The sequence below is a fragment of the Bos javanicus genome, chromosome 16 (genome assembly GCF_032452875.1).
Source record: "Bos javanicus breed banteng chromosome 16, ARS-OSU_banteng_1.0, whole genome shotgun sequence".
Lineage (NCBI taxonomy): Eukaryota > Metazoa > Chordata > Mammalia > Artiodactyla > Bovidae > Bos > Bos javanicus.
Genome location: NC_083883.1, coordinates 77,842,193 through 77,870,003, shown reverse-complemented (window position 1 = coordinate 77,870,003; position 27,811 = coordinate 77,842,193). Strand labels below are relative to the sequence as shown.

General features: G+C 43.6%; 1 protein-coding gene across 2 annotated transcripts in view; it reads right to left on the bottom strand.

Annotated features, from left to right (window-relative positions):
• NEK7 (NIMA related kinase 7) overlaps nucleotides 1–27,811 on the bottom strand; it is a 137,821-nt gene that overhangs the window by 74,429 nt on the left and 35,581 nt on the right. For both annotated transcript variants that reach the window (XM_061383703.1, XM_061383704.1), the window contains exon 2: nucleotides 7,564–7,648. In XM_061383703.1, coding sequence (XP_061239687.1) covers nucleotides 7,564–7,620 — 57 coding nt within the window. In that variant the 5' untranslated portion in view covers nucleotides 7,621–7,648. The remainder of the gene's footprint in view (nucleotides 1–7,563; nucleotides 7,649–27,811) is intronic.

The following is a 27,811-nucleotide window of genomic DNA, read 5'->3' as shown; positions in this document are numbered from 1 at the left end:
CGCGCGGCGCCAAGCTCAGCCCTCTTTGCTCGCTGCGCTCATCACAGGCCCATGCAGCCCTGCGTCCTGCTCCCCCGCGGCCGGCGCTGGGAGCTGGGGTGGGCTTTCACTGACCCCGTGTGCCCCCTGACCCCCTACTGGGTGCCCCATCAGAACTCTCCTAGGAAGTCCTCCCCTTCCACCTCCCTCTTCTGCACTGAACGAGATCCGGTCAAGGGAGGAAAAGAAGGCATAATTAAATGCAGTGCATACAAGCATTCCTGGAAAAAGAAGTATTCAGCAAAACTTCAAAATCAGGGTGAACATCTGTTTCATGAACACTTCATGAAAGAGCTGTGTGAAGCATACCCACAGGTACGCGAGAAAGTCACAACATTCCATAATAACGGTATAAAGGGAGACAAAGTGTAAAGAATCCTAATTGTAAAATGATACAACTGATTCCTAACAAACATACTAGATTCTACACATTCAACGTTGCCCTTCAAACAGGCACAATGGGAGCATGTGGACTTATTTCCAGAAAGGCTTCTGATACTGAAAATCCATTTGAAATCCCTCCTTGGATTGTAATCAGTTTGTGAATCATAAAAACCACTAGTCTCACCTAAGAAGAGATCATCTTTTGATCGAAAGAAGAATACCAAGACAATTTACTTTTTCCGCCAAGTACAAACTTGGCTCCAAAGGATTTCTAAATATTCCAAATATCAAATTCATCCTCAAAAATGGAATCATTTTCATCACTGAATTTATTAAAACTACATTTCAGGCTCTGAATGCAGTTCCAAATAGAACTGGCAAGCTATTTTGATTAATGTATACCTCATCTGGTCCCACCACTTCATGGGAAATAGATGGGAAAACAGTGGAAACAGTGTCAGACTTTATTTTTCTGGGCTCCAAAATCATTGCAGATGGTGATTGCAGCCATGAAATTAAAAGACGCTTACTCCTTGGAAGGAAAGTTATGACCAACCTAGATAGCATATTCAAGAGCAGAGATATTACTTTGCTAACAAAGGTCCATCTAGTCAAGGCTATGGTTTTTCCAGTGGCCATGTATGGATATAAGAGTTGGACTGTAAAGAAAACTGAGCACCGAAGAATTGATGCTTTTGAACCGTGGTGTTGGATAAGACTCTTGAGAGTCCCTTGGACTGTAAGGAGATCGAACCAGTCCATTCTAAAGGAAATCAGTCCTGGGTGTTCATTGGAAGGACTGATGCTGAAGCTGAAACTCCAATACTTTGGCCACCTCATGCGAAGAGTTGACTCACTGGAAAAGACTCTGATGCTGGGAGGGATTGGGGGCAGGAAGAGAAGGGGACGAGGATGAGATGGCTAGATGGCATCACCGACTCGATGGACATAAGTTTGAGTGAACTCTGGGAGTTGGTGATGGACAGGGAGGCCTGGCATGCTGTGATTCATGGGGTCACAAAGAGTCAGACATGACTGAGCAACTGGACTGAACTGAACTGAACTGAAACCTCATCTTTGAACCAGTCAATACTGAAGGAAATCAATCCTGAACATTTATTAGAAGGACTGATGCTGAAGCTCCAATACTTTGGACACCTGATGCAAAGAGCTGATTCACTGGAAAAGACCCTGATGCTGGGGAAGACTGAGGGCAGGAGGAGAAGAGGGCAGCAAAGGATGAGATAGCTAGACAGCACCACTGATTCAATAGCCATGAATTTAAGTAAACTCTGGGAGATAGTGGAAGACAGAGGAGCCTGGTGTGCTGCAGTCCATGGAGTCACAAAGAGTCAGACACGACTTAGCAACCAAACAACAACAACACCATCTTTGAACACATCAGACTATTCAAACAGAAATGTCCAAGACAGCAGATGAGAGAACCCTTACTGTATTCCCATTCTTTTAAAAATCATCTAAATTTCTCAAGGATTTCCTTTCAAAGCTGAGAAACATCTAGCCCTAAATACGTTAAGTATGAACAACCAATCTAAATTCAAAACTCAATCAAGCTTTAAATATTCTGATGTCACTTCTCATTTGACAGAGTTCTTTTTAGTCTACATTACCAAGCCTTTTCCTAAAGTAACTTTCAATAACTAAAATCCATACAATATTAAGATAATTAGGCAATCAAAATTAAGCTTTCATTTAGAGATTAATTCATTCATCCAACAAATATCTGGATACCCATGACCTAGTACTCATTCATATAAAGTACAGTCTACAGACGTGAACACTGCACTGTGGTATAGTATATTCTTATTTATTAGAAGCATATCAGCGTGAAACTACCCAGTAGTCATTATTTTTCTGAGAGTAATCTTTCTGCTGTCTACCAAATTACATGCTTCCTCTAGGATAACACTTTTCTTATGACGTTTGCCATGTAGCTCACATACATTATGATGAGCCTTTATGCTGATTACAGTCCATTAGGGACTAAATCTCCTTGAGCAGCTCCTGAGACTGTGATCAAAGTAACTGAAATATGGAGTTGAAAGAGAGCTCAGTGTAAGCAAGATATGACTGAATCTGCATCCAAAATAGGGAGAGACACAACATGCGGCTGGAGAAGAAAAAGGAGCCCTGTGACGTAAGACCCTCTGCATCGCACAAGAACACGCAGAACCCATCCTCACGCCCAGAAATCAACGTCTCTCAGAAGTGTGGCTCAGCGGTAAAGAATCCACCTGCAACACAGGAGAGGCGGGTTCAGTCTCTGGGTCGAGAAGATCTCCTGGAGAAGGAAATGGCAACCCACTCCAGTATTCTTGCCTGGGAAATCCCATGGACAGAGGAAGCCTGGCGGGCTACAGTCCAAGGGGCTGCAAAGAGTCAGACATGACTCAGTGACTAAGCAACAACAACAAATAATGATAAAATATACACTTTGGAAAGATGACTCTTGCTATAGTGTGAAGACTGAACTAGAAATAGGAAAATGAGAGGAAAAGAGACTGGTTCAGAAGGTTCCACAATAATCCAGGCAAAAGGTGGCAGAAATCTAACAGGAGGCACAGTCGGGATGCAGAGAACTAGCAGATTCCAGAGCTACTTAAGGAGTAAAGTCAGCAGCCTGTGTCAGGAATACAGCAAGGCCCCTACACGTGAACTTCAAGTTGCAAACTTTCCAAGATGAGAACCTGCCTCTAGTTCCAGCGAGGAAGCAGAACCTGTGCGGTGGACGCCAGGCGTGAGCGGCATCGCAGCCTGCCCACGGTCGCCCGTCGCTGATGGCCCTTCGGCTCTCCCGCCCCACCCCCTCCCTCCTCCATCAGTGACTCCTCCTGCCTGCCCACTGGGTGCCAGCCGCTGGGCCGGCCGCTGCGCTGCACTACTGTGCTGTCAAGTCAAAACTGTTTCCCTTACTTTCTGTGTCTGGCTTTTATGCATTATTTGCCTGAAAGTATTATAAACCCAGTGGAGTGCAGTACTACACGGGTGGCTGTTAGTTGGGTACCCAGGCTAACTTTGTTGGACTTACGAACACACCCTTGGAACAGAACTCGTTTGTGTGTCGGGGACTTACTGTAGCTGAAACACATGTTCACGGTGCTCGGCAGAGGGTGGGTGCTCTTGGAAGAACTCCCTCAGCAGCAGGGCTTCTGCCCTGGACAAAAGCCAGAGGATGCTGAGAAGGAAGGTGGGGGCTGGGGGTCAAGCATCCAGCTAGTGTGAGGGCTCACGAGGAGGTGGGGAGACAACAGCGACAAGGAAGGTGAGCGCCCTTCCTTCAGGAGGCAGAGCCTCGAGGAAGCAGGTCTTACCCCCGTCACCCCAAAAACAAGGAGGATTAACGGGCTGGAAGAGGCTCTGTGGATGGAGAGGTGGCGCCCTGACCCCCAACTCTCATGTGCGCAGCTTATTATTAAAATCACCAGAGAACCAGCAGCCTCCACGGGAAAGGATGCCGGGAAACAGCAGCCTTGGGGCAAAGAGGTGTGTTCCAGCTGGGAAGCTTAAAGGGATGGCCGGCCAACCTCACCACTTACTGGCTACTTCCTGACAAGACGCTCGTACCTTCCCAGCAACCAGAATGAGGAAGGCCCCTCTTCCTGCCTGTACCCCTGGGATGCTTTCCCGCCTTCACAGGGAGCCAAAGGGTTACAAACAGTAACAGCTTCAAGTTTACAAACAGTAGGTATGACCTAAGTCCTGGTGATGATCATAATTAAAATAAATCCACCCTCTAGACACACCCAGGAATTCTTAAAATTGTGCTCTGATTATAACTGTTTCATATTTAACTTTATGATAAAAAGTGAAGGCAGCAGAGTGCTCTTTAATGATCAGAAATCAAAATAGTCATAAAATGTTAGCTGCAGACTTCCATCGTTTAAAATTAGCCTCATACTAAAATGTAAATATCTTACCATTTCTGTGTCACCATCAATGATACAGTCTGCATTTTTTAAAATTAAGCTATAATAAATTCGTTGTTCCAAAAACAAGAGTCCAAAAGCAACATGAACATAACAGCGTGCAAATCTAGTCAAAATATCCCGTCAGTACTTTTGAGACTTTAGTGGAAGGAGTCAAAGAAGGAAAACAGGAAGGAAATGGAAGGTGATAGAAAAAAAAAATTCCCTAAGTTCAATGAATGACAACAACAACAAAAATTAATAGAGAAACTCATACGGCACTAAAAATGAGACCACACAGGACGCATGGCAGGGTTAGAGTATTCACCTCAGAACAAGAAAAAGACAGACACACTGAGAACAGACATCACGTGTCATTACACAGAGAGTGGGGATCTGACACTGAGAAACCTGACTTCCTCGGTTTCCTGTTTGTGTGCAGACACGTATCAGCATCACAGCAGCGGAAGGAGTCGCTCAGCTAACCGTATGCTGCCTCATCACCCTGTTGTTCGGGCCAATGGTGTGGAACAAAACAAAAGAAGGTTGTCAACCTGGAGTGGAAGCTGTCCTTTGCCAGCTTTTTAAAATCCTGCTCCTGAGAGCGGTAACATTTTTCAAAGACTTAATCAGCAGTAACGCTTGTGAACTCTTGTCAGGTAATCTCCCACCATCAGTCTGGATGCAGAGACAGGGGTCCCCCCGCCGCCCCCCGCCTGCATGGGCAACACCGGCCTATTTCCCAGGACAGTGGGGTACCTCTGCCCACTGCGGGGCAGAGGCCGCACGAAGGGAACCGTGTCAAAGAGACACAGAGCCACGGACGCAGCTTTAGACTCGTGCTGCGTGGCAGCCGTGGGTCCCAGGAAACTGTGCCTCCTGGCTGGTGAGTCAGCAGCAGCAAAAATCAAAGTGCTGCTTTTCCTTTCCTTTGGAATTTGGAGCTGCTCAAAACAGAATTTCAAAATCATGACATAACCACCTAATTTTAGTAGTGCTGCTTTTACCGTCTGCACAGAAACAATATACAAAACACTAATATCCGTGTGTGTGTGTGTGCAACTGGCACGTAGACATGTCTGCATCTAGGAGAAACTGCATACCATAATCTTGGGTATTTTATGACCGTAATATAAAATACAGATGGTAGATTTGAAAAAACAATCCTCTTGAAATTAAAATACTGGCCTTACTTAAGCTCTTAAGGGTCTCTTTTGTGAAGACAGTCCAGATAATTCGGACAAGTGTGACAGAGGAGACAACGTAAAATTCAGCTATGCAGACACACGCTCGCCGCAGGCACCCTGGCGGGCTCAGTCGGGGGTCCTTCCCGAGCCCCTGCTGCGATGAGGGACCTGCAGCATCACAGTGCACCGAGAAAGAGCAAGACAGAGCACAAACCCTCAAGGTTTGGAGAGAGGTTTCCTATCCTAACCCGATGGGAAAGATGAGGTTTTATGTCCATGTGAAGTGACACAGGGCTCAGAAACACCAGAAAAGATGTTACCAAGGGTGCACCGTCAGGGCTCCAAGAAAAAGTATGACATTCACAAAATCAGAAAAAGCTTCACAGTGGAGACAGCATTTTAGACGGTCCTTGAAGGGTGGGTAGATTTCAAACTCTGGAGAGGGAGAAGAGGGGTCAGGCAAGGTAAAAAGTCACACAGGCAGAGAGTTCAGCTCAGGCGCTCAGGCGTGTTGGACTCTCTGCGACCCCATGGACCACAGCACGCCAGGCCTCCCTGTCCATCACCAACTCCCGGAGTCCACCCAAACCCATGTCCATTGAGTTGGTGATGCCATCCAGCCATCTCATCCTTTGTTGTCCCCTTCTCCTCCTGCCCTCAATCTTTCCCAGCATCAGGGTCTTTTCCAATGAGTCAGCTCTTCGCATCAGGTGGCCAAAGTATTGGAGTTTCAGCTTCAGCATCAGTCCTTCCAATGAACACCCAGGACTGATCTCTTTTAGGATGGATTAGTTGGATCTCCTTGCAGTCCAAGGGACTCTCAAGAGTCTTCTCCAACACCACAGTTCAAAAGCATCCATTCTTCACAGAAAAGATGGCAGTATTTCCTGGGCTGTGCCTCACAGACACGGATTCTGAGAGAAGCCAATAGATGTGCTTACAAAACAGTGCACAGTCAAATAAGTTTGGAAAACACTAACCCTGCCTGGAAATTCACAGTGCGCACCTCTCTGAGGAAGCAGCTGTGCAAACCCAAGCCTCCTAAACGCATCTCACTCACTGCAAAGCACATCTGTAAAAGACCAATCACAAGTACTGAAACTGAATCTGTGATTTTAAAACTCCCAGCGATCGAAAGTCCAGGACCAGGTGACCTTGCAAGCAAATTCTACCAAATATTTGGAGAAGAGTTAACACCTGAAACTATTCCAAAAATCTGTAGAGGGAGGAACACTTCCAAACTCTCTCTATGAGGCCACCTTCACCCTCATACCAATACCAAGAGACCACGAAAGAACACCTATGGATTCTTCATTTCCAGAATGACTATCAAGCAGAACTGGAAAAGCCTAGCGGAGTAAACCTGGGACACTGTACAATGCCTCCAACACCGAATGAGAAACAGAATTTATGAATGACAGCTGTGCAGGGGTGAACGTGATTTCAGACACGTCATCGTACGCTGGGGCTTCAGGGCGAGTGTCCACAGGGAATCAGCACAGTAAGTAATTCAATAGTGTGTGTACACCTTCTGCTGAAACCTTCCTTTAGCTTCACCCTATGGTACAAAAGAACGAGCTAATACGTAACAGGAGAAACACACTGCTGGTCAGAGAGGACGAGAGAAGCCACGGTAACGGACGGCGCTGTGGGCAATGCGGAACCCCAGGCTGAAGCGGAGGCAGACTGAACACAGGCACCACCTCGCCTCCGTTCCTCCCTGAGCCCAGCAGGAGCTCCCAAACCTGCAGGTCATTCAAGTCAAAAGCAAAGTTGCCTCCGTTTTTTTTTTAATATATGTCCATGAGAACTAATATTCTAAAACAGTATTTTATATTGGAAACAATTCTGATTTAAGCTTGGAAGCTCATAATCAGCATGTTCAGCACCTTATTTCTAAGGAACTGTACAGGTTCGGCTTCCTTCCTCACTGTACCTGTATCCGCTTGTGAGCGCGCGTGCACATGCACACACACACACACACACACACACACAGTCTCAAGGCAGCGTTTATTAGAACAAGTTACCTGTGGCTGGAACTGAGGAACAGGTGGCCCTTGCATTCCTTGTGATTGCTCATCCATTGTCTGAAGCAACAGGAACTTCTGAACTCTGCAAAAAAGGTCAAGACAAAATTTAAATAATGCAATCATTACCACGGCAGGGTCCACACTTGAGATGAGCCCAATGCTTCAAAAATGGCCATTAAGACATTCCCTGCTCTCACCTGCCATTTGGTAAATCCAAGCTCTGTTTGGCTAACACAAACAGTCATTGTCTCAACTCATTTTCTCAAAAGCAGCATTTCCTGCTTAGAAAATCCTGTTCTGTGCGATGAAATCCTCTCTTCTCCATAGATCACAGAGGCTCCCCCACTCCCTCCCCAGCATGAGAAGACAAGCACCATGGAAAGCTTCCTGCAGTCATGAGCAGTGCTTTAGATTCCCCAATCGCCCTCATCTCACACTCCACACACGTGAGCACTTGTGCTCTTCAGGTCCAGATGAACTGCTTCCTGTGATTTCCAGGCTTATGTTTAAAAGGCCAGTCCTCCTATGAGGACTTATGCAGACGTTCCTTGCAATTATAAGGTGTCCATCCGTTAATTCAGTAAACACAAGCTGAAGACCATACGCCAAGTCCTGCACAAGCTTAAGAGCTGGGCTATGAACCCAGCACAGCAAACACCCGTGTCCACTCCTGACTCTACACACCACCGAGTGTCTCTAGGCTCTTCCTAAGTGTAATTTCATAACTAAAATCTGTGGGTTAAAAAACTAGGGTCCGTTAGGACCAACAGATAGAGAAACTAAAACACACTTCCACTTCATTATGCCCTTTAAAAACCTGTAAAAAGGTCCTAGACGTGGGTCATTTGTATTGCAAATATTTTTCCCATCCTGTGACTTGTCTTTTAAAAACCTTCCCAATGGCATCTTTTAATTAATTTGTTAACTTTTGAAATTTAACAAGTTCTAATTAACCAATCTTTTCCTTTACGGTTAATGCTTTCGTATACAAAATGCTTAAATATTTAGGAATTATTTTCCTGTTGTAAATTCGCACACATTATCTTCCAACATAAGCTTTATTGCTCTACCTTTCATATTCCTATCTGCAATTGGCCTGGAATTAAAGTTTTGTACAATGTAAGGTGAAGTCAATATTCAGCTAGTTTTTCCACATGGCTATCCAACTGACTTCAAATCATTTACTGCAAAGATTATCCTTTATCCTCCCATATCTCACTACAGTGCTACTATACCAGCCTCAACATATATCAAATGACTGCACATATATATACTATACTAATGTCTGGTGTAGCTTTATTATAAAGTCTAGATATATGCCTAATCATATCTCTGATTTTAATATAAAGTTTAGAACCAGCCTGTTTGTTTCTACTTTAAAAAAAAAAAAAAAAAGAACTACTGGGATTTTGATTAGGATTACAAGAACTCTATAGATCAATCTGCAGAGAGACCTTTCATTTTAATAATATTGGGTCTTCAAACCCATAAACATAGGATATCTTATTAATAGGTTTAATTTCTTTCAAGAATGGCTTTCACTTTCCAAACTGGTCTTTCACATCTTTTTTTCAGGTTATTTCCTAAATATATCTCGATACTATTAAGTATTTTTATCTCAATTTTCTGATAGTGTACAGAAATACAAATAATTTCTGTATATTGACCCTTTATCTTACAAACCTGCTAAGCTCACTTAATGGTTCAAGTAGATTGTTTTTGTAGATTCTTGTCTTATTGCAAAGGCTAGAACTTCCAGTACAATGAACAGAATCAAAGACATCCTTTTCTTGTTCCTATCTGAGGACGAAGGCATTCAGTCATTCACCATTAAGTATGATGTAAGATGGACATTTTTCATAAATGCCCTAATTTATCAGGATGAGATAGTGCCCTTCTATTTTCACTTTGCTGGAAGATTTTATAAAGAATAGATGTTAGGTTTTCATCAAATTCTTCTGTGTCTGAGCTGATTAAACACTTTCTTAAAATGCTGAATTTTGGTGGCTCTTTTATTTTGAATTTTGAACATTTATTTTGGCAAATGTTTAGCCAGTATTTCTGGAATGAACTCCCATTTAGTCATGATATATAATCATGTTTATGTATTGTTCAATTCAACTTTATATAGTGTTGGATTCAGGGAGAGAGAAGAAGGAAGGAGAATGAGAATCCCGGTAATGAATTAGAATACCTTTTAGTGTGAAATCTGAATCATTAAACAATCAAGAAACAATGACTTAAGGCTACACTGATTATTTAAAATGTGTATAAGCAACAAGGACACTTTTGCAAAAGGTAATATAAATTAAACAGTATCTCCAGCTTAGGAAAAGAAAAACTGTCACAAGCCAACTACACATCCAAGATGGTGTCTTACAACTTGCTGCTATAATTCTAATGCAGGACAGATTACTGCTCAAAACTGCACACTTCAGGACATCAAGAAACTGTCATTTTTCAAAGCAAGGTGACATCACAATAAAGACTTAAAAAAAAATAAATTGATATCATTAAAACCAGTATTTGACATCTAGTGCCCCATACAGTTTACATGAGACAACACAGGAAAAAGAAAAGGCTTCCTGGTCCGAAACCTCTATGAAACACTCCTTGCTGTAAGAAGCGGTCTTAGAGGGCCACAGTGAGTACTAGCACACCAAAGGGTCCAGGCGGGCCTGCAGCTACAGAAGCAAACAAAAAACCTCACTCACATTCAACTTACTTAGTCACAGAACGCTTTCTTTGTGCAGCATATTCTAATAGCCCACAGCTCAGCTAACTGTAAGAACACGCTACGAGAAATGAGCTAGATTATAACAAAGTGGGTTTCATCATACCTCTTGATGTGTGCAATGCCTAAGCAAATAAAATTATAAAGAAAAGAAGGCAAAATGAAAAAAAAAAGAAACATAAAATTCAAAGACATCTCAGAAGTGACTAGCAGTCTGCGTCACTGCTACAGCATCCCAGACAAACAGCCCCGCTCAGTAAAGGAGCCTGAGTGGGCCTCTCACACTGCACATGGGCTTGGTAATACAATGAACAAGGAGCAAAAAATGTGCTTTGCATAATATCTAACACGGCTCCAGGTGTCACTTGATTCTAACTGCTTCTGTTGAAAAAGAAAATATCAGTGTTTACATGCTGATCTGATATTATCATATTTTCAAAGGCTGTATATGCTTATATATTATCTTTCAGGTAAGCCCCTCGTAAATAAAGACGTTTAATGCATAAGTGTTAGACATACATTCGGTCTTCTGGATCGTGATCCCAGGCTGCAGGGACCTGTGTTTGCTGTCCACAGCTCTGCTCCCAGCTTAGGCCAATGCTTGGCACAAAATGAGTGCTGAGCGAATATTTACGGAATAAATGAATGAGTGTATCTCTATCAAAACATCAAGTAATAACTGCTACAGTTTAATAAGTCTAAAATCAATGGTGAGTAAAATTATGATCAAATTCAACAAATTTGGCAACCAGTCTTCCATCAAAAAAGGCTGCCCAAAGAAGGTGCTACCTGAACCGGGTTTTAAATGAGGAGGAGATACTCTCACAGGTTAGATAAGGCAAGGAAAACAGGAAATCTGGGGAAAGGAAAGAACACATCAAAATATCCAAAAGCAGAGCACAACATCATGTAAGTAAAATTAAAATTGGCAAGTGGTGAGAGATAGCTGGGGGGAGTCAGGCTAACTTTTACGATATCCCCTTTATTCAACTGCTATCAGAGAGCTAGTGCCGTGTTTCAAGCAGCCGAGGGAGGGAAGTGCCCTTTCAGAAATACAATCTTTCCTGCTGTATGACAGAGGAGAGGGGCTCACAACCGCAAGACAGACCTGTCAAGAGGCGACGGTAACAATCCAGACAAGAGGTGATAAGGGCCCTCACCAAGGTCCTCCGATTTGACCTCAGCCAGCAGCCAACACAACTCTCTCACTTTCTGGAAATGTTCTGTGCCCCATGTACTCTCATATAATAACTCCTTTTTCTGAGTTCCTTTTTCAATCTAACATTTATGTCCAAGTGCTGTACGGTATGAATCTTCTTTTTGTTTTGTAAACCTACATTCTTTCAGGTCATCCTTTCCAGTCCCATGACTTGATTACTATCCATCTACGATTACTCTGAAATTTATCTCATCTGTTCTGAGTTCTGAACCACAAACACAAATATCCAAATGACCACCTAGAATCGTCACAGTTTTTGAACAGAAGATTCCATCTGCCATTTCTAAAAAAAAAAAAAAAAGTTGCTAAGTTCTTTAATCATCTTTCTCTCCTTACATTATCACCACCTACTCAGCTGATCCAGCCCAAACCTCTCAAATTTCTGCATCTCAGGACCTCTTTATCTGAGAATCCCAAAGACCCCTTTTTTTTGCTCACACGGGTCATAAATATCCCTATTTCTCATATTAGAAATCAAAATAGAGCAATGCTTAAAATACATACTAATTCATTTACAAATAAGAGCAATAAATTATATGACTATAACACATTTTTATGAAAAATAGCTAACTTTGCAAATACTAGCTAGAAGAGAAGCACTGTTTTGCATTTTGTTAATTTCTTTAATGTCTATCTTCAGAAAAGCAGCAGCTTCTACATTCAAGTTGTTGAGATATGTTGTCTTGGCTGAGGTGTATTTTTAAAAATGTGGTCTTACAGATACACAGCTGCAATACCCACTGTGGATATTCTTCTTTAGCACTACAGCAAGCTTTACAAGTGGTAGATTTGTAAAGGTTAACTGCAACATGGACTCTCAAAACTTATCAATGAACTTTTGTACTCTGATGTGAAAGTCTAATGGGCTCTCTTGCCCTCTAAATAGATCCTCTATTCATGCACGATCTTATAACACCCGTGCATGTCACCTGGAAAACTTTAGCTCCGTGAGTTACACAGATCCACTGAACGTTGACCATTTCATTATACAACATTCATAAACACACTCAATAGTGTCACCACTCATCTCATCAGAAATCTTCAAGTACCAGGAAGATGTCAAGGTCAGAGTGATGAATATAATTTTTCCAAAACTCCAACCTTCACTTTAGAAGTTCAAATTTCACCATGAGGAACAAATAATGGCACTTGTTTTCCCTTAAATGACAGGCAAACGTCTACAGAAGTCCCAAGTTTGAGTGTCGGTTTTTGTTTCAAGTAAAAACAGTGTCCGGTGAAAACATGAGCCGGCCAGGCGGCTCCTCCAGCAACTGCAGAGACACGTCTCCTCGACACAAGCCCATCTGCTGCCATGGGGCTTCATGTCGACCTCCCGCTGCATCACGCAGATTCAAGGACTTGTGCTCAAAGGTCAAAATGCGATCAAAAATAATACTCTTTAACTGCTTCATCAAATACAAGTTAAAAGGAAACTCGTCTTTTTTATACAGGTAGATAAGACAAAGACTAGTAGTTTGGTACTGCTGCACCAATTTAAGCTAAGGCACCCGTGCTTTTACAAACTTGCTGTTCAGTCACTAAGTCATGTCCAACTCTTTGCAACCCCATGGACTGCAGCACGCCAGGCTTCCCTGTCCTTCACTATCTCCCAGTTTCCTCAACTCATGTCCACTGACTCACTGATGCCATCCAACATCCCATCCTTTGTCACCCCCTTCTCTACCTGCCCTCAACCTTTCCCAGTCTTTTCCAATGAGTCGGCTCTTTGTATCAAAAACGTCTTAGTATTACAAAATCCTTTGTGCAGACCACAAGAATGAACCTCAAGGACCCCACGCAACTCCTAACCCCCATGGCCCATCAAAGTGGACAGACCACACTTTCAGAAGCTCTGGTCTAGTCAAAAACCTAGAGCTCATCCTGACTGTTCCCTTTCCATCATCTCTCTGCTCCCCACTCCAACACATCAGGAAATACCATTTCTGAAAATTTTCCATGCTCTTCTAGCGCCACTAATACAACCCTACAAGGTATCTCTGTATCTCTGCCAGGGATTACTCTCATATCCTATGAAGTGGCCTCTCTTTCTCCACTATTCTCTTCGCACTGATATTTGAAAAACACAAATCAACTCATGATGCTCCCATTGCTCTTGGGTTAAAATCCCAAGTGCTTGCCAAATACTGCAGGGCCCTCCCTGTAAGTCATCTCCAGCCACCTCTCCCACAGCAGGTCATCCCAGTCTCTCTCGCTGACTCCCTTCCATCAACACGAACCCCTCTTCTGTCCCTGAAACCACTGGCGTCCTCCCTGGCTTCAGGGCCTCTGTGCTCGCTGTATCCATGCTAAAAATCCTCTCCAAAGTAGGACCAGACCTCCCCCAGCCCACTTACCTTTCACATCATCACTCTATTCAGGTCTTTTGCTCATTTTTAAAATTTATACTGAGTTGTATGAGTTCCTTATATATTTTTGGAGATTAACCCCTTATCAGACATGTCATTTGCAAATATTTTCTCCCATTCAGTAGGCTCTTTTCATTTTGATTTCATTCTCTGTGCAAAAGCTTTTAAATTTGTTTAGGGCCCATTTATTTATTTTTGCTTTTGTTTCTCTCACTGGAGGAGATAGATCAAAAACTATATTGCTAAGATCAGTGTCAAAGAACACACTGCCTCTGCTTCCTTCTAAGAGTTTTATGGTTTCAGGCCTTACATTGAGGTCTTTATTTTTGTATATTGTATAAAAAAATTTTCTAATATCATTCATTTACACATAGCTTACCAGTGTTTGCAACACCATATACTAAAAGAGACTGTCCCTCCCTCACTGTACATTCTCGTCTCCTTTGTTATAGATTAACTGACCATATAGTTCAGTTCAGTTCAGTCGCTCAGTCGTGTCCGACTCTTTGCGACCCCATGAATCGCAGCACGCCAGGCCTCCCTGTCCATCACCAACTCCCGGAGTTCACCCAGACTCACATCCATCGACTCAGTGATGCCATCCAGCCATCTCATCCTCTGTCGTCCCCTTCTCCTCCTGCCCCCAATCCCTCCCAGCATCAGAGTCTTTTCCAATGAGTCAACTCTTCGCATGAGGTAGCCAAAGTACTGGAGTTTCAGCTTCAGCATCATTCCTTCCAAGACATCCCAGGGCTGATCTCCTTCAGAATGGACTGGTTGGACCTCCGTGCAGTCCAAGGGACTCAGGTTTATTTCTGGGCTCCGTATTCTAGCCCACTGATTTATGTGTATATTTCTGTCCCAGTTCCATACTGTTTTGATTACTGTAACTTTACAGCATAGTCTGAAATCAGACAGCATGATACTTCCAGCTTTGTGCTTTTTTCTCAAGAATGCTTTGGCTATTTGGGGGTCTTTTGTGTGAAAGTGTTAGTCACTCAGTCATGTCCAACTCTTTGTGACCCCATGGACTGTAGCCTGCCAGGCTTCTCTGCCCATGGGATTCTCCAGGCAAGTACACTGGAGTGGGTTGCCATTCCCTTCTCCAGGGGGATCTTCCAGACCCAAGGATCAAACCTGGGTCTCCTGCATTGGCAGGCAGATGCTCTGCAGTCTGATTAACCAGGGAAGCCAACTTTAGGTAGTATAGCAATACCAAATCTTGTTTTAACAGCATTAATGTCTGTTTTATTTATCCCATTTTTTTGTGGTTCCACACTAATTTTAAAATTATTTGTTCTAATTCTGTGAGAAGTGTCATGGGTATTCTGAATAGGAATTGAATTAGATCTCTATATTGCTTTGGGTAGTATGGACATTTTAACAATATTAATTCTTCCAACTCATGAATATGGTATATCTTCCCATCTATTTGTATCATCTTCCATTTTTTTCATCAATATTTTATACTTTTCAAAGTATAGGTCTCTTACCTGCTTAAATTTATTCCTAAGTATTTTATTCTTTTTGATGCAGTTGTACACGGATTTTCAAGATTTCTCTTTCTAAAGATAGTTTCCTTATTAGTGTATAGAAATGCAATAGACTTTTGTATATTAATCTTGTATCCTGCAACTTTATTGAATTTATTTATTAGTTCTAATAATTTTGGGGTGGAGAACTTTGGGGTTTTTTATATACAATATCATGTAACCTATACACAGGGCAGTACTGCTTCTTCCCTTCCAGTCTGGGTGCTTGTATTTCTTTTCCTGGTCTGATGGCAGTGCCTAGGATTTCCAATATTATGCTAAATAGAAGTGGGAAGAGTGGGCATTATCTTATCCCTGATCTTAGAGGAAAAGCTTTCAGCTTTTCATCACTGAGTGTGAAGTAAGCTTCGGGTTGTCATTATGGCTTTTATTATGTTGAGGTGTATTTCCTCTGTACCAACTTTGTTGAGAGTTTCTATCATAAATAGATGTTTAAATACTACAAATATTTTCATGTAGATTCACAACCTCAGTACACATTAAAGTAAAACAATCTTCCCAAAATCTTGTGTGTAGTCACATATTTTGTAGAAAAGAAAACTACAAAAATTAGGAATCTGAATATCAAGATATAAAAGCTGAGTAACAAACTATTTTTACACAGTTGTGTCTGCCAGTGAACTGAAATTTCATAATTCACATGACCCTGGTAAGAAAATTATTAAAAGTCAAAATACTATATATATAATAAATAATACAGCCCTCAGGGACACAGTATGATATGGCCATCTTAATTTAAACGCTGAAATATGGCACCATTCCCTAAGTGAAAACAATATCTTTCTTAGTTCCCATATTTTAATAAAAGTATAAAATACAAAGCCCTGAGACAGTTAAAAGGAAATTAAATCATGCTAACTATATACTTTTTTCCGCATAATACTTAAAATGAATAACTTCAGTTAATATATTCACCTTAGACAAAATCTTCAACAAAATGAGAATCTTTATTGTGTCTGCAGACATCCTCAATGAATTTCACCTTTAAAATTTTTTAATTTTTACAGAAACTGACTTAAAAATCATACATTTCAAAACACAAACCTGACTTTTTGCCAACTGTAAAATATGGTACTGAAACGTATGTAATAGAATATAAAAAGAAGAGACTTAAATACATATTTGTAAGAAAATAATTATTGAATTTTATTTGTGATCATGATGTTGGTCAAAAAACATAACTAGCCATTAAATTTTAAAAAGGTAATTATAGGTAAAAAATGCTGAGCTAAAGAAAAATATTTCCTTCATTCTGCAACAAAAATTACCTAACAATGAAGACATAAAGGCCAGTCAATCTTGCAATCTTTCAATTTCTAACTTAAAGCTTTAGTAAATACAAATCATAATAATAGATACGTATAGGTTCTGTTTATTAAAAATCTTTCTCCTTCTGTTTCCACACATATATTTTGACAGTTTCATCATACTACCCAGGTTCTCTGCAACTAGTGTGGACCTAGTACAAAATCCTAAATATTAAACTATGTAGCAGCAATCTGAAGAGAGATTTACGATAAACAATGATCAATTATATGATTCCTTCTCTAACTAACATATACTTTTCATTTTATTAAAGACTTCAGAAGTTACTTCCTGCTACTCATTACAGAACTTTTACAAAAGTACTCTCAACAAAGGCAAGTTAAAATGGCAATCCAAGTATAAATAAAAAAATTATAGCACTAGGGAAAAAAGTAGAAGGTCTAATTCTAGTTTTAAATCTAATACCACAGTTTCATTCATAAAGCAGAATGTCCTGTCTTAACACTGTGTATAGTTTATAGGCACAAAGAAATGTACATTAGAAATAAATATAAAACATGTTGAATATCACTGATAAAGAAATACAAATTTAAACAATGACAAAGTATGCAATTGATAACCTTTCAAAATGACACGTATTTTTAAATTACATGTAATCCTTATATATATGTAATAACCTTTCTAGAAAGCAATACAGAAACAAACATTAATAATCATTCATCCCCTCTTACTCAGTACTCTTAATCCCACAACTCAATCCTAAAGAAATAAATCAGTGACTGAATTCTGGATTACATACAAGAATGTATATTAAAAGACATTTATCAGAAAGGAAAACTATGAACAACATAATGGTCCAACCATATGAAAATGTCTCAAGAAATTATAGTAAATACAGAAAATGGAACCCTAGGCTGACCAAACGCTTATAAAAATTGCAATGGTAGTTAAAGATGTACCCAGTACAACGTGAAACGAAAAAGCAAGATTCAGAGACAATTTCCAAGTTAGATGTACTCAAAGTACACTGTTTTTATAACTAACAATTAGATAATTACGCACTTGTTTAAGCTACCTATCTTGCCAAAATATCAGCCAGATAAGGGTAGGAAATTGTCTGTTCTATACATCACTGCACCCCCTCGACACCTGGCACGGAATTAAACATACAGTAAATATATAGTCATCTATAATTCTAATATTAATTCATAATATATTAAATCAAAAATAGCAAGTTACAGTTGTTGTTCTCTTTTTTAAAGCACATTTGAATTACATGTATGGGTATAAAAAATAATACAGGCAAACTCCACTTCCATAATGGCAAAAGGACAATTCAGACAACCCCCTACCCCCAGGAGGACAGTTAGTTATACAAATGTTTTTTAATCTGCTTTAAAGCATCACAGTTTGGAAACAGGGAAGAGTTAAGGGACCAGTACCTGAGGGGTGGAGGAAAACCCAGAGATGGGGGTCTACTATCTGGGCACTCCCCACTGAGCACAGACTGGCTGTGGGGGGCTGCAGGGCACTCCCCACCCCTGCAGACTAGAGAAACAGTGCAGTCCACAGCTCACCACCGGGGCTGGGCGACAACCCCGCCAGTTGGGCTGGGACAACCTTCAGGGCATTACATCCCCCGAAATTGGACTGAGGTCATTTCTGAGAGCTAATGGGCTTCCCAGGTGGCTCAGGGGTAAAGAATCCGCCTGTAATTTGGGAGATAGGGGTTCAATCCCAGGGTTGGGAAGATCCCCTGGAGGAGGGAATGGCCACCCACTCCAGTATTCTTGCCTGGAGAATCCCATGGACAGAGGAGCCTGGTGGGCCACAGTCCATGGGGTTGCAAAGAGCACGCAGGCATACACACAGAGCTAAACCCCCAGGCACCTGGCAGAAACACATGGAAACATACCCTGGAGAAAGAGATTATCTCAGGCTTCACATCACTTCTACTATCAATCCTAAACATATAATTTCAGACAGGTAACCAAAAATAATCAGGCACTCTAGCAAACAAGACTACACAAACAAAAACCAGCACGGGACAGACAGGATGAAAACGCTCTCGGAGGGAAGGCAGAAGACGCAGGAAGGAATCATAAATGCGACGGCAGACATCTGGCAGACATTTAAGTAAGTGTTATCGGCATGAACCAACAGATAAGAGTGGCAGCAGGGCCGAGCACGTGGAGACCGCCGCAGAGACAGAGGCTGCGTGGAGATAGAGCGCTCTAAGGTTCCTCTTATGATGTCTGGGAAAGCCAAAGGGACAAATTAACACTATCTTTACCTTGCCAGTCTATATATCTTGTCTAAAACTTATTTTAGCGCTTTTTTATTATAGTATAATTTATATATAGGAAAATTTCCATTTTCCTGTGTGATTTTCATAGGTTTTGACAAAGTTAGCCTTGTAACTGCCACCAGAATCAAAATGAGAAGGTCTGTTGGACCATGCAATTCTCTGTGTCCCTTTACAGTCAAATGCGCCCCAATTCCTGGCAACCGCTCATCTGTCTTCCGTCCCTTCATCCTCCCTTTACCAGGAGAGCGTGTAGATGGAGCCACACGGAACACAGTCCTCTGAGCTGGGCCTCCTTCGCTCAGCCCAGTGTACCTGAGACGCATCTGTGTTGCTGCACACAGTCTGCTCATTCTTACTGTTTGCTTATCCATTCTCTAACTAAAGGACACTTGTCTTGTTTTCCAGTTCTGGGCAGTTACAAATAAAGCCATTGTAAACATCTGCGTACTGGTTCACATTTAAGTTTTCACTTCACACAGGTAAATATCTAGCAAAGAAATTACCTGGGTAACGTTAAGATTTTAATAAAGCTGCTTGCAAAACAGGTCTTTATTTGGTATGCTGAGAAGAAAACGAACAGTACCTGCCGTCAGTCTGCCTTCCGTACAGCTCCCTGTGGTCTCAAGAAGCTGCTCCTTCCTCGTTCTTTCTTGTTACTCTAGTAAGATCATCATAAAAGACAGGGGATTGGATTTGCCTACAGGATTTGTATTTCTGTCAAGTCATCATGTGAGAAACAAGGAAATAAGAAAGAGAATTTCTAATAAAAATTATGGAAAACAGAAATGTGTTGAACCTTTCGCTTTTCTGGAAAGGCAGACATTACCATCCCGTGATTATTCAGTGACTCAGAAATGGCCTAACATAAAATAGATAATAAGAATGCAAGTGCTGAATTTTAAAACTGAACAATTAAGCCCAGTATGAGGACAGTTTGTTTATGAATTCCTATTCCTTACTCCTATAAAATGCATATGCTTGCTGACTAGTCAACAGGAGTGAAATATGGAAAAAAGTAGAACACAGCCAGCCAGAGATACGTTTAAGTAGTTAAATATAAACTTTCTGGATATGGAGTAATTCACGGTGAACTTTTTTCCAAGAAAGTGAAAAGAAGGAAAGTTCAGTACACTCAGTAAACATGTCCTTCTCTGAACTAAATCTTTTTAGAGCCACTGCTACACTTCAAACACGCTCCCTAAAACATCTGAAAAGAAGGGTTTGACACGAGAAGGCAGAGAAGTGTCCACTGAAAAATCATTTTAACATGTTTTATGTTAAAGAATCACTGAAAAGTAACAAAATAAAGGTTGAGACAATCAGGGCCAATGTTTTCACTATGGTTCTTGTGACACCTGCTGGTTTGATCTTATCTTCGTCCCTAATATACACTCATGTGTGAGACAGAAGCATTTTATATACAAAACTCTGTAGCACATGAAACAGAATCCTGAGATTAATCAAGGGACCTATGAACCAAAAACATAATGAGCACACGTCGGCCAACTAATCACTTCTCACAGCCACTGAGTTACTGAAATCAGTGTTGTTGGGTTTACTAGAAGTCACTTCCCAATGAATTTAATGAACACAAGCTGTCTGTGACCTAATACTTTGATTCTACCTTATTATTTAATTCTGATACTAAAGTTACATTTTTAACCGTCAACTGCAAAAGACAGTAGAGCATGCTATTAGAATTCAAAAATGCCAAAAAGTAAATGTCTTCAAATATATTATCCAGGATAATTATCTGGTTTGTTTTCAGCAAATCCAAAACTGTGTCTTTGTCAAATAAAATAACACACATCCCTTACTAAGTAAGTCCTCACTTTTTACCCTCTTCCGTTCCTCCTCCTCTCTCCTAAATCCATTATAAAATGTGATGTCAGAGGTTTCTGATCACAGCTACCATTGCACCACAGTCTTTACTGCCGATTACATCAGAGATCATTCAAAATGCCAGAGTGCGTGAACAACTCCAGATGAAAGAAACTCATTAGGATTATACAACTGTAACAGAACTGCAAGGAAAAAGATTTTCTAACACTGAATTTCATAATGCTAAAAAATGCTTCATTCCAGTTGACTCACCCTCTGAATAAATATATCAAACCTGAAAAAAATAAACTTTCTTCTTCCTAGGATCTTTGCTGTTTCATACTGCTAACATTAAAAAAAAAAAATGTAATGTCTCTAAAGAAAAAGAAATACTCCAGTAAGTCATCTTTTTACTTGCTACTTTTTCCCAGTTCAGCAAATCTAATAAGCAACAGGCTCCACACACCACCACTCAGTAGAGGCCGGATTAATTCAAACCCAAGACAGTGCTCAAGGATACATAAGAGGTCAGAAAATGTGCAGTGTAGGTTGTGAGTAAACACATTTCCTTCACTTCTTAATTATGCATTGATTCGCATGCAGCAAAGAGTTGCCTAAACCTAAATGAGACTTACTTTCTAACAGACCATTCTGAACAAAATCAGTCCTGAATGTAGTCTGTGAATCAGCAGTTCTCAGCTACGGTTGGCTACCAGGTCCCCTGTGCTATTGCTGCTGTTTAGCTGTCTGGCCCGATGCCCTGATTCCCGGGCCCTGATTCCAGCTGATCAGTCTGGAGTGGGACCTGCATCTCTCTGCTGAAGAACATATACATAAAAGGTACACAGAGGAGGACGGTGCACGACTTGGTTTGCAAACTACACGGCGTTGGAACTTAACAGGCTGTGTCCCGCTTTGCCCTGGTGTCCAGGGCATCACTGCAGCGGGGGTGACCAGCACTCTGGCCACCAAACCTGCCCCACAGGCCGGGCCCACCACCCGGCCTGCTTCAGACGCTCCTCTGTGTGAGTCTAAATTGGACTCAAACAAAAAGAAACCGGGCTGGGTGCGCGGGCGGGGGCGGGGGGCTGGGGTGCAGTTATTCCAGGACACTGAGCAGTGATCTGGGGAGGCGCAGCGGGAGCGACCCCAGTAGGAGCTCCAGACTCTAGGGTGGATTTCTGTTGTTAACATGTTATTGTTGAAGGTTTTTTTTTTTTTAAGTAAAATTAGAAGGAACATAAAGACCTCTCAGCACACACAGAAGTCTCTTTTGAATGTCTCCCCCCTCCTTGTTTAAAACAGATCTAAGCGGATCATCCATTGGTTTCAAAAACATGTATGATCTAATTCCCTAAATTACAATGTTTGGAAGAGTCATGTCAGACCATACTTACAAATGAAACATCTGAGTTTGATTTTTAAAGTAACAAGTAGGTAGGTCTAAGCTGTTGAGCCTAAGAGCCATCAAGCATCTTCCTTTCTGCCAGTTTAGCACGGCGACCGATCAGGGCTAAGACGTGCGCTCATCTCTGAGCCCTCGATGGGTCACCAGGGTGCACCCACCACTGCGCTCCTGGAAACGACCTCTGAGAAAGAAAGGCTTGAGGAAGGAAACCAGGAGAGAGGGAAGAGCAAGGAGGAGGGAGGCGCGGGAAGGAGGGAGGCCGACGGGAGCCGGTGAGGCAGCAAGGCCGGGTCTGGGTGGCACCAATGCTGCTTTTCCCGAGCTCTCATCACTGGCAGCCTGCTCCGGACACAGGGGCGGTGCACAGGCGGTCCTTCCAACCTTTCAGCCGCAAGCCTGTCCTGGTGGGGAAGTGTTCCGGGAACGGGGGCCGCAGTCCTCAGCGCCCCTCACTGCGGTCCCCACTCCCCGGACAGGGCTCTCAGGCTCAGAACGGCAGCAAGAGTGGCCGAGCGAACAGGAACCCCGTTCTCAGCGGAGATGGAAGGCCCCATGGCACACACTCCTGCTGCCCCCAGGCAGCGAGGTCCCCGAGTGCTGGGGTGTCCTATGAGGCTTCTCCAACCTCCTCCAACGCGGGAGGAGCTGGACTCGGGTCACGTCAGGGAGACCTTCGCTCCCAGTCAACAGTTTCTGTTAGAAGGTGCCAAGCTTTTACTCTCTTTTGCATCACTCAACACATGTGCCCCTCAAAATAACCCATGAGAGCAACGGACGCCCCAGGATGATGGCTCCAGAAACTAGGCTCGCGAGGCGGGGCCCCGGACGAACGTGAACCACAATAACCTGAGGCCCCGGCTCCGCGGGTGCGCCCCAGCATGGATGTGGGCACGCACCACGCCGTCTATTGCAGCCCCCTTCAATTTCACACAAGGATTACCATCTCTGAGAGCTTAAATGAACTTTGGAAATCAATGGTGGGGAGAGAATGATTATAAACACAATGTGTGAATGCATGCAAACTTCATATTATTTTATTCTAAAAGCACTTGTGGTTCAAATGTGCCGAGTCTAGCTCAAAACCAGAAGCAGCCGCAAGATTTTTTTCACAACAAATTTTTGTTTCTGGTGTTTTCCTTCACCCTCTTCCTTCCCCACGTGAGAGTGACATTAGCTAAGAGGGAGACTGGGGAGGACGCTGCTCCCCTCCACCAGCCAGGCCAAGACTCCCGGCCAGACCAGCCCAGTGGGGCCATTCCAGCGAGACCATCCCAGCGGAGACTACCTGGGAGGCTGTTCTGGTGAGACCCCCAGTGAGCGGGTGCCAGGGAAGTCGGGGCGGGGGGGGACAAGGAATGCACACCGCACTCCAGAGGTGTGACCATCATCGGCTTCCAGCCCAAGATCACACCTTGCCGAGCATGGAGCCTCCACACGGATTTCGGCACCTTCCCCGAGACTGGCAGGGGAACGCCGGGCTCCCGGGGTGCCCAGGCAGCCCTTCGAGTGAACAGAGGTGGAGGCCGTGTTGGTTTGTGCTCCCGAGGACACCTGAACCTGAACAGGACAACTGATCGTGTGAACACCGGCTCCTGTGTGCACCGGGGTGGCCAACGCGGACCTCAGCGCTGCTGAGGCCACGCCTGAGCTCTTTCTGGTCTGGAAAGACACCTGGCGCAAGTACCTCTGACTTTCCATGCACAGCCAGGGAGAGTCAGCAGCCCGGAGGCCCGAGACGGATGACTGTAATCAGGTGTCCTCAGACGTGCCATTTCAGCTCGGGGCTGAATCTAAACCACGCTGTTCTCTGCACTGCCACGCGAGTTATTAAAAGCCCTGCCGAACAAAGGGCTCCCCCAGGCTGACGGCTCCCAACCGGTAGGGCCTCACACCAGTCTAGTCTCTGCTGCACTCTGAAACAAAGCTTCAGGGCGACCTTCCCACGGTCCCTGTCTGTGGCCCGGGAGGGCAGGCGCACCGCCTAGTCCTGCTACTTCCTCAAGGCTCACACAGCCCCAGGCAGACACCCTGCCTGCCAGGGCCACTCGCCCTCTCCCAGCAGAGTATCAGCAGGGTGAGATTCAGACATAGGAGAGACAGAAGCACAAAAAAGCAGCACCCAAAAACCGAAGGCGGGAGAAGGGGACGACAGAGGACGCGATGGACATGAGTTTGAGTTAACTCCTGGAGTTGGTGATGGACGGGGAGGCCTGGCGTGCTGCAGTCCATGGGGTCACAAAGAGTCGGGCACGACTGAGCGACGACCTGAACTGAACAGGAAAGATAGAGGCTTTTGTTTTTCAGTGGCGGCCAATTTCATAGCGTATTAATGAAGGGTTCTATGAAGGAATTCAGTTACTTAAGTCTGATGATCTAAAGCAGGGACTGGCACCCTTGCTCAGTGAAGGGCCAGAGAGCAAACATTTCCAGGGTCACAAGCTGGTATCAGTCACTGAACCCTGATGGCAAAGCCACCATGGACCATCCACCAACAAAGAGGGGGCTGTGTTCTCGTGTAACCTCATTCAGGACAACCAGCTGGGGCCACATTTGGCCACAGGCCGTAGTCTGCCCACCCCTGAGCTAAGGCACATGTCTGTCACACTTTGGCCCAGTGAACATCCAGTACTTGGGAAATACTACATTTGCCCTTTTAATCTGAAACCCTCTCCGCTAACCTTGGAGCCTGCCCACTCCACTAAGTACTCCGCTACATACTCTGGGTTTATCAAAGAAATAAAGTGAATCAATGAGATAAAGCAAGATACAGACCTATTACATTTATACTAAAGTTAAAACTGAACTTCCCTGGTGGCTCAGTGATAAAGAACCCACCTGCCAATGCAGGAGACATGGGTTCAATTTCTGGGTTGGGAAGATCCCCTGGAGAAGGAAATGGCAACCCATTCCAGTATTCTTGCCTGGAGAATCCCATGGACAGAGGAGCCTGGCAGGCTACAGTCCATGGGGTCACAAAGAGTCAGATACAAGTAAGCAACTGAACACCACCACCAGAGACTGAACTATTGTGTGGCTGCCCTACAGGGTTCATTCTGGCAGGACTCACTTCCACTACTCCCTCCCTACCGCAACGCATGCAGACACAACCCTCTGCCACTAAAAGCCCACAGATTAATAAAATCATACAATAAACCATAGTCTGTACATCACAGACCACAGGAGTTACTATCTAAACACTAGAAATCGCAACAACTCAACATGAACAAGGACAAAATTGAGGGAAGGCAGCCAGTAAGAGTAAGTCCAGGATGACAACCTAAAACCAGAGAGAAAGCCACTGCAGACAGGACAAGAAGCAACACAGAGGTCCCAGCAGAATCCCGGTGCTGGGCGGACAGCAGGAGTTCAGAGAGCGCCTGGGGGCGGAGGTCTGGGTGAACACCCACGCGGCAGTCGAGACCCAGGATGACCAGCTTCCACCAGTCCAGGTGAAAGGGGACGCGTTTTCCCGAAAACTGACCCTCCCTGGAGAAGGTGACATCACTCAGGGCCTCTGTGAGTGTTCATACACAGTGTCTGCTGTGCAGGAACAGTCACCAGGCTGGCCAAGAGACCAGACAGGCAAGCTCAGGAGCTGGGGGAACCACTGGGGGATGGGGGAGTGGACAACAGAGACGGTCTCAAAAGTGAACCGGATCTTAGAATCATCAAAAACAAAACCTTAAAATAAGGATTACTATTTCTATAAATTAGTTGAAAACAGAGAAATTCCACAGAAAACTGAGATCTATAAAAGAGACAATGCACTGCCCATGAAGTGATAGAGTCCTAACCTGACGCTGGCTCTAACAGGCCAGGGAAGCACGGAAATCTCCCAGGCAGGCAGGCACTCTCTCAAAAGAACACGGAAAGAGTGTATAATTAGCAAGGTGACGGGGGCAGGGCTGAAACAGCAACACCAACAATGGAATGACTGACAAAGGCACAAGAGAGGAGGCAAACAGCAGCAAAGACCAGCTGGAATAGAGGAAAATAAATACTAAGACGACAGGCTCAAATCCAAATATTTCAGTAATGGCACTAAAAGTAAATGAATGAATTATTAGCTCCAACTGTAAGACGGAACTGATCAGACCAGATTTTCACCAATGATTCATCTCCCAGCCCGCCTTTCGGCAAGGACGACCGACCGAGGACGACCGACCGACCGACCACGGGACCTGGGTGTGCAAACACCAGCAAGAATCTCTTGCCCGAGGGAAAGCTGCTTCCCACCCCCCACCCCCGACCGCGTGCCTCCCGCCCACAAAGGGGATGCCGCGTCGCCAACGGGAGCGGCCATGTTTCTCCTTGGGAAACCCCGGCCCGAAGCCACTGGGCAGGACACCACAGCCAGCAGCTTTCTGCGTCCAGCTTCGCTATCACGGGAGAAAAACAAAGCCCTGTGTGTTTGTGCCACCGCTGTCCTTTGACACTACCTGCGTCCCTAACAGATCTGTCACGGCCAGTGAGTGAGGGAACCCAGGGTCAGTAAGGTCCACCTCCGAAATCAAACTGCACGGCTATTCTTGGGACGTTTACTCCAAACTGTGAATTTATCATTTCCCACATACGCTTATTATTTCAAAGCTAGGCAGATAAAATTTGGACAAAATCAACAAGTCGTTCAAGAATTCTGTTCTCCTGCCACTTTTCACTTGATGGCTACACTAAATAAGCCTGCAATGATCCCGTCTGACCTTCTCCTTACCTTAAACACCGCTTTTACACACTAATCTGTCAACAAGAATGTCCTTTGAGTGGCTCAGAAGAATTCAGCTTCAGAACTAGTAACATTAAACTCTTTACCATTTTCCTAGTATACAGGGGTCCCTAAAGGTCTGAATTACTTTTAATTAGCAAATTAGTAACTTTTAATCTTCACAGTAAGAAAAATGTAAAGACAAATGCCTCTGGAAACAGAAGCTATACAGGGGTGACATTAAAGCAAGCACCTCAGACAGTTTTAAGACAGTTACTTTTCTTCCTTAAATATGACAGATCAATAAATGTCTGCTTCAAGGGAAAAACACCAGCTCATACTCAGCTTAAATGTTAAACATAAACTAAAATTGAGTTTTAAAAAGTCAATCTTTGCCCTCTCTTTACATTAAAATAGAAAATTCAGTGCAACAGGGGAATATGTTTACTGGCTAAAACAGGTAATTTTCGAGAATCAGACTCTAGGATGAGCTTTTCTCTTACATCATGTGTGCCTCAGAAAACTCAGAGGCAGTCAGTGGGACGAGTCCACAAACGGGTATCGAATGCTTTGACTCCCTGGGGCCTCGGAGGAGGAGACGATTCCTTGTCCTGTTTCTCGACTGGAACATACAAATGTGTCCGTTACTACAAACAGACGCACAACCGCCTGGGAGCACCGTGTGGAGGTGCTCGTGCACTCGGTCGTGTCCAGTTCTCGGCGACCACACACACTGCAGCCCACCAGGCTCCTCGCTCCATGGACCTTTCAGGCAAGAATACTGGAATGGGCTGCCATTTCCTCCTCCAGAGGATCTTCCAACCCAGAGATCAAACCTGTATTTCTTGCGTATCCAGCACTGGCAGGT